Source organism: Oreochromis niloticus, linkage group LG9 (assembly GCF_001858045.2).
Source record: "Oreochromis niloticus isolate F11D_XX linkage group LG9, O_niloticus_UMD_NMBU, whole genome shotgun sequence".
Taxonomy (NCBI): Eukaryota; Metazoa; Chordata; class Actinopteri; order Cichliformes; family Cichlidae; genus Oreochromis; species Oreochromis niloticus.
Window position 1 is genome coordinate 18571732 of NC_031974.2, and position 7793 is coordinate 18579524.

The 7793-nt window shown below is 40.1% G+C and overlaps 2 protein-coding genes across 3 annotated transcripts in view; both read left to right on the plus strand.

Annotated features, from left to right (window-relative positions):
- LOC102082737 (extracellular matrix protein FRAS1) overlaps positions 1-7793 on the plus strand; it is a 473764-nt gene that overhangs the window by 48854 nt on the left and 417117 nt on the right. The window lies entirely within an intron of this gene.
- Positions 2990-5397, plus strand: LOC100699016 (thiosulfate:glutathione sulfurtransferase). The gene is made up of 4 exons (XM_003443455.5): positions 2990-3317; positions 3814-3936; positions 4033-4195; positions 5091-5397. The coding sequence occupies exons 1-4, from the start codon at positions 3137-3139 to the stop codon at positions 5143-5145; spliced, it is 522 nt and encodes a 173-aa protein (XP_003443503.2). The 5' UTR covers positions 2990-3136; the 3' UTR covers positions 5146-5397.

Sequence of the window (7793 nt, forward strand, 5' to 3'; positions counted from 1 at the left end):
TGCGCAGTTTATTATTGGGTTAACATAACTGTCTTTAGGACTAACATAAAGTTAAACACCGTCACGATCTCCGTCACTGTGCAGGCTTCACTGTGACTTCAGAGCATGTCCGCTGAGTCAGATGCTATGCCACCATGCATGTGCATTGAAGGGTCTGTTAGATGCCTACTTCACAGGCACTTATGAGAGGTCACACCCCTGGACGGGGGCATTAAGAGGCCGGAATAAGTGGTTAACATTAAAGCGAGGTCGTAAAACAAAAGTGTGCACAGGGCAATCAGGTCCAATTAGCACTTGTCATACAAGTATAAACAAACCTTTCAGTAGAGCAATATGCGACCTTGTGCTCCTGTTCAGACTGAACACACACTCTGTGTGTGTGTGTGTGTGTGTGTGTGTGTGTGTACAGATGTGGTTTTCCTCAAATATTTTTTGATTGGCATCCCTGCAACCTGCCACACCTCATTCTGTGATAAATCCACTGCTGCACTCCCCTGAGGAGACTTCAAGGTGATCGGTATTGGTGCCTGGCTTTCCCCTGCTTCTTCAGGTTCTCCTGTGGACAATAATATGATACAGGAGCCATTGAAGAGCTCGGTAGCATTATAGACTGAGAAAATCTTTAAAAGCCTCCTGGGTCTGAGCCAGTTCTAAAAAGGATCTGATTTTGTCTTTCTCCCTGTTTCTGTCACTGAAAGATAACAGTCAGTTAGTTTATTGTCGCACTGATATGTGTTTCTCCAGATTACTGTAGAAATGTATTAAACCTTTAAAGAAAGGGCGTAGATTTGGCATGGACGGAAGGGACATGTCCCCACCAATAATTTGATCTCTTCGAGTAAAGAAAAACAAACCCGATAGAAAGAAAAAAAAACGATCTGTCAAAGTGTCATTCACCCAGCGGTGCAGAAAGAGTTAAATTACGTTCTCTATTGGAGTCCTACGTCGTGTGACAAATATGGCCAATGTGATTGGCTGTGCCTTTCAGGGAGCTCTGTTTAGTTTTAGCAGCGGCAAGTCTGCGCTGTGAGGACCTGCAAGGAGGAGAGGAGGATGGCAGCAAAAAGGAAGAACCTGGATATAAGAAAGTACTTTTCAAAGAAACCTGTAAGTCACTTAAAGTCAAGCTCACTCATAAAATGTGTCCGTCATAATAACGTTACAGGCTATGCCAGGCTTTGGCCCACATCAGTCTAAAATTGTATGTAACCATGAATAACGTGTTTTGGAAACTAACTGCACAACAGGCAGCACTATTAGTTACCTCAGTCTCCCAGAGTAGCATTTCTAACTTTGATTGAAACTGTCAGAAAAAACAGCAGCCTCGAGCAAGCCAGGATATTAGTTTACAGAGGCTGTTAAAATTATATGTCTAACGTTAAAATGTTGGTGACACAATAATTTCATCCTAATGGTACTGACATATTCATAGGGTTAATTTTTGAGACAAAATATCATGAGGTAGTCATGATTTTGCAAATATTCCACCTTGTAGTGCAGTTTGCACAAATTGTTTTAAAAATGCACTCACCCTACAAACATTACTGATGAGTCAAGATCTACACAAATTGACAGAAACACTGAAGCAGCTACACATTTTACTCTTATGTCCTATTTGTCAGGTGACAGAAGAACCAACACAAAGCTCAGAGAGTAATGGTGATACAAGATCACAGGTGAAATGTGATGATGACTTGATGGTTCATTACTGTATTTGAAGCACATGTGTGACTGCATGTATTTCGAATGTCTCACTGTTATTCATCAGGTGACAAAGGCAGCTCTGCCATGTTGTAGCTCGGACAGAGGTGAAGAGGCGAGGTCACAGGTGACTGACTGATGATTTGGTGCTATAGATTAACTAGTATTTATTATCATGACAATCGTTAGGTTGCTGATGTAAATTGATTCATTAGTGTATATTTGGCAAAGAATCTGAATTGACATGTCTCACTTTTTATATGACATGAATCAATGTGGTATTTTATCAGGTGGCAGTATGTCCTAGTGCAGTCAGAGGGGAAGAGCCAGGGCCAAAGGTGAGGCACATCAAGCACATAATAATAATTTTAATCTGAGGATAAAACGCATGTACTGAGGCTGAAAGAAGCTTCAGTGCTCTCAGAAGACTAAAAAGATGGCTAAGGTTAACAATGACTCAAATGAGATTAAACAATGCTGCTGTATGCCATGTCCACCAGGAGAGACTGGACAGTATAGATGTAAAACCAATATGCCAGCAGTTTATCTCAGTTAACAAGAGGAGAAGGCATGTGTTTGGCTCCTTCACATAGTGGACATTGAGTTGTTGTGTGGCACACCAGTAGTCCATGTCTGTTGCTGTAACAGTAGTCCATGTTTAGAATAAAAAATCCCAGCTCACTGATTTGATCGGGGCAATAGTGTGCCTAAAATGTTGCATTATTTTGCTGAGAGATCTCTTACTTTGTGCTAATCTTAGATGAGTAGTTTCATGGACAAAAACCACCAGGTCATTCAGTGTTCCCTTAGTGCCAAAGTATAACAGATGTTGGTGTACTATAACTGAACTAATGTTGTTAAGTCCTTAAAGTCATATTCTTTTATTGTCATGACTGTATTTGAAGCTATTTTTATTTTTGTATGATACCTGATTTATATGGAATATGGCTGAAGTAAACTAAAGCCTAAAATACTTAGTCAGCCATTTGTTTAATAGTAATTTAACATTATATAATTCAAACTATGAATTGTAATTTTAAATGGTTTAAAAGCATGTAGAATAGCATATGTAGGCAAGTATATTTCTCCTTTTTTTTTATCAAGAAGCAAAGACAAAAAGGGAAAAAAAAGAAACAGGGCAGGGTTCGGTGGTTGAATCATCCGTCCCCATCAATGCCAAAACCAAATCTACGCCCTTGCTTTAAAGTAAAGGGACTACAGAAAATGGGAACAAACCCGCTTGATTTCACTGCCCTCTATCGGGAGAGAATGAAAGGCCTTTTACCAGCGGTTGGTGCTATAGCTGCTACATCCTGAAATCGGCGCCAAACGCACCATTATTTAAGGAGCACCCCCTCCCAAAAAAGAAGGAGAAGAAGAATTAAACCGGCTGAGTGAATGTATGGTCATTTGGTTATAACAATAGAGTAGCAGTATGTATTTAGGTCGTGTCAGTTCGCGCTGTCCAGTAGTGTGCATAATGCTGTCCTTCGTGCTGTCCCGGAGTTTCTGCCAAGGTGTTACGGAGGCGAACCGGAGGTGTTACTCGACCTTTGGGTCGATATGTCGGACTTTTTCAACAGCGAGTCCGAAATGCGAAGAAGCATCAGACAATGGTAAAACCGTCGTTGTGTCCTGTCGAAATCCTCTTACAGGAATAAAATAATAATCTTGTAATACTAGGCCAGCATGTCACTTTGAGCCTAAAGATATATTTCTTAGTAACTGATATTAATAGTTGGATCTCATGATATTTTGTGTTAAACTGCTGGAATGCTGTCTTAAATCGTCAATTGCTTGAGAAATACCCTGACTGTGTGTTTATGGCTACCTATACTCAGCATTTTCACAGGTGAATGGACTGCAGGTGGTGTACACAAGTAGTTTCTCTCAATATTTCAAAGAGAGGATAATACTGTAGCTTAGCTGTGGCAGGCGGTACTTTAAATTTCACCCCCACACCAGGCAGCCACAGTGTTTACCATCAGCAGGGGTTCAGATAACACGTACTCTCATTAAATCAGGAAATGGTGGTTTCACATAATTCTCAACGAATATAAGCAACAAAATTAAAACTCTTCCTTCCTGTTTCCTTTCTTTGTTGCTTTTCAGGTTCAGTGGTGACCTACTCAGAGCTGAAGACCATGCTGGCAAGCCATAACATTCAGCTCTTTGATGTGAGAAATCCTGATGAGTACCAGGCTGGACACATTCCCCAGGCCGTCAATGTCCCACGTAAGCAGGATTCTGAAACTTGTAGGGACTTGTCTGGTTTCCTGTTTTTCTGCATTTATAGTTAACATGTGTGTTCTTTGTTGGTATGCACGTCAGTGGACAACCTGGAGGAGTCTCTGCAACTGTCCCCTGAGCTCTTTGAGCAAAGGTTTGAAGTGAAGGCTCCCACGAAAGCTGACAACAACATTGTGTTTCACTGCAGAAGTGGCATCAGGAGCACCAGCGCACTGGGCATCGCTTATCAGCTGGGATTTAGCAAGTAAGTAGTAATAAATGTCCTTGTTTCTATGCAAAACAAACCTGGAGATTAAGCACACTACCAGTGGAAATTGACTGTGGGAACGTGGTGTGCGTGTTTCCAGGGTAAATTTATGGAGAAGTGATGTCTAATACTGCATGGCGTCACTGAGAGATTTACAAAGTCTGAAAGCATTGGGGCATGGCCAAAAACCTGTGTTGCTAGCTCTGTAGATTATGTTGTGGAGTGTTTTCCCTTTCTCCAGAACCAGTTCTAAGGGTATAGGCTAATGGTACAGGGCGATGGTGGAGAAATGTGGCCATTTACAAGTTAAGTTGGCAAATTGGACAGTGATCAGCAACAAAATGGGCAGTTAGGTCACAGACAAGCGTCCTGCAGATCAGGTTATGCCGAGTGAAGATCAGATACACTGTGAGGAGATTAGACTGGTCTCATTGGCAATTCCCACACAGATATATTTTTCTACTGACAAATCTACATGAAGTCTCATTTGGCCTATAAGAAAAAAAAATGTGTGTGCATATAAAAACAAAAAACCTCCGACATTAATCATCAATCAATCGAGATAATTAGTTATTTTTACAGCACTTCTGCTACATTTAGATGTCTCCCAGGAAGTCATGCTTTGACCAAAATGAACCTCTTTACAATGCAGATAGCTGACATCAAACTTGCACTTAAATCAGGTAGTTCTTACAGACTCTGAGTCTTGGTTTGTGTTTCATAAATGTTAATCCAAGAGATATAAATGGTGCATTTCTGCTGCAGCTGGAGAAGTGTCCTCAGGTGATACTTTGACTTGGTGAACTGTGGGCGACCTTTTAATATAAAGCAAACAACAGTATTAAGAGATTAAGCTCCTCTATCTGTGCTTTTTTTGTTTTTCCCCCCTCAGGGCGAGACATTTTAAAGGAGGCTACTCAGAGTGGGTCGAGCGAGAAGGAAAGTGAATCGGGTGAAATCTGCACTGAAGTTCTTCAAAGTACTGTTCCTTTTATTTAATGCACTGTGACTGTGATATATTTCTTATTTTGTTCAAGAGTACTGTCAAAAGAAGTTTTTAACAGTTTTGCTGTAACTTTACTAAAAATATTACAAGTGTCCTTTTTATCCTGCTTCAAGATATGACATGGATTGGCAGCTGATGAATGTGAAGGTTCTTTAAAGAAAACCTATAAAAAAATTAAACATTTGTGTTTAAATCTTTTTTTTTTTTTCTTTGTCATCGTAAATACCTAATTAGTATAAAAACAACCCACCTGTCCATTTTATATTCAAGTTTTTGGTTGTTTTGTTTCTGTTTTTTCTTTTTACCACGTTGATGTTTCCATGAAAACGCTGAAAAAAAGGAAAGCACAGAAGTAAAAATACAAGACAAGCTCATTAAAATGTTCATTTAAATAAGTGGTGAGGAAAATTTACTTCTATTGGCCCGAAACGTTATTTTAATGAGCATATGGCTGTTTTGCCAGCACTTTGAGCTTATAATAATGGATTGCATTTATATAGCGCTTTTTTTAGGCACAATTCCACTATTATTATTATTATTATTATTATTATTATTATTATAGGTTTTGTTTTTTCCTTTTGCAGTCTTCTCACATTTGTTTTCTAAATTATATTTTTGGCTCACTTGTACACTCCGTAAGGTAAAATGAGACTTAAAGTGCAGCACATTAAGTATGAGAATAGATTTTTTTTCTTAATACAGATTTTTTTTTTTTTTTCCTTATCCACTGAAGGAAATGCATATTTTGCTTCTAACTGTTAATTTATGAGCCGGTTTCTCTGTCTACATCCCAGTAGCATTGTTCACCTAACACACTAAATTCTTTTGGTTCTATCTACTGGAATTTTACAGTAAATCTCTACAGCAGCAGCTGAAGACTGCACTGGGCGTCACTCCTCTGAGCTAAGGACATTTGTGTAATAAAACATTGAGAAAACATTTCCTGGTCTGATTAACCCTCATTTCCTGTTGCAACATTTGGTAGAGTTGGTGTAATGAGATCCCTTCCCAGACACCTTAACCCCCACGCACATCCTGGGCCATTTGACCTCAGTAAATGACGTGAAGGGTGGGGCTAGGTTTCACAATCAGTTCAAACGAAATCTTGGCTGATTGTGACTCACACCCGTCTTCACACCCAGGCTTGTGTGATAAGGGTTCATGGCCCTCTTGGGGACACTCCCATGCCGCTTAAAAATCTGGGCCTCTCCACCAATCACGCTTAGAACTGAAGAAGCTTCTCAGATGACAGGTGAAACGTCTTCAAGGAAACTTCAAGAAGTCCAGATACTTTTCTTTTAGAGACACTTAGTTTTTTTATTGTCATTGTGCAGTTTCTTGCACAGCGAAATTGGGTAGCTGGACCTCGAAGGTGCAAAGGTAAGAAGAGAAAACAAAATACAACAAGGGGGAAACAAATAAAAAGAAAAGAAAATCAAGCTCTTTAGAATACCTAAAAAATAAATAAGCAATCCATAGGCTTTTATTATTATGTTTTACTTAATTATTCAGCTGTGTCTATTTCCATTTAACATGTCTCCTAATATGTTCTCCTGAGTTTCATTTTTTGTCCTTTTGCAGTGTGAACATACCCGCACATGCACGGAATGATTTCAGTTTGGAATAACAGCAGTTCAGCCTGAATGCCAGCAGATGGCAGCAAAATGCCGGCCAACTCTAAGTGTTTATTTCCATTTTCTCTCCAACACTGTTCTTTTTATTATTGTACCATGCCCTATAAGGACTGACCTTCACAGTGGTATTAGTCTGCGCTGATATACATCCTGTGAGTAACAGCTCTGTGAGTGGCTGTCAGGAGCTGGAGCTGGCCAAGGCCTGTGCAGCTCTCATTCAAAGGGGAAAGAGATCCCACTTCACTCTTCAGCTTCCCGTCCCTTTCTGATCAGAGCTATTTGCATAGCATCCGTACAGCAGGCGTGTCATGGGTGAAGGAGTTGATGTTTATGTGTGGATGTATGGAGGGAATTGGGTGTACACCCTTAGTGATGACTTTGGAGGAGATGAACATAAAGAGAGCAAAGGGTGTCTGGATTTAATGGACACCGGTTTCGAGTGACTGCACTGGAACATCATCCAAAGTCAAAATGTATTCTGTGTTGTGGATATCGCACATCATTAAATTTCATCAGGCTCCAAACACATGCCAGCTGCAGCACATATTAGGAGTCTCCAAAGCTCTATACGGCAGAAGATGTATATATATGCCAGAAAGCTTCTGCAGACAAGAAGGATGGGTCAGATTTCCAGTGGGCACCAAGGACATTTAGGCACTTTTACATGAGTTAAAACACAAACTGACAGGTGGTTCAGAGTGAAAAATGATCAGTTGGCGATTGTTTGTCAGCGGCTGCAGTTACACAGGACAGGCCATTAACTTCCTGCTGCTCGCTGCTTTTTAAAATGCACTCTACCAAGGCTTTGTAATAAAGTCGACTATGACTCTGTTTTGCCTTTTTTTAATTCTGGAAATGTAAACCACATGGCCTTCATTTGTCTCCAAAACGGCTGTTGTGCTAAACCTCCCTCACAGGACTTTTGTTGAATTTTCTCCAGTTTTTTTTTCTTCCT

Bases quoted from the DNA above. Each gene is read 5' to 3' on its own strand.
- LOC100699016 (XM_003443455.5), top strand. From the start codon at position 3,137: ATGTATTTAGGTCGTGTCAGTTCGCGCTGTCCAGTAGTGTGCATAATG. The intron at 3,318-3,813 runs GTAAAACCGTCG...GTTGCTTTTCAG, and splicing joins CGAAGAAGCATCAGACAATG to GTTCAGTGGTGACCTACTCA. The intron at 4,196-5,090 runs GTAAGTAGTAAT...TTCCCCCCTCAG, and splicing joins TATCAGCTGGGATTTAGCAA to GGCGAGACATTTTAAAGGAG.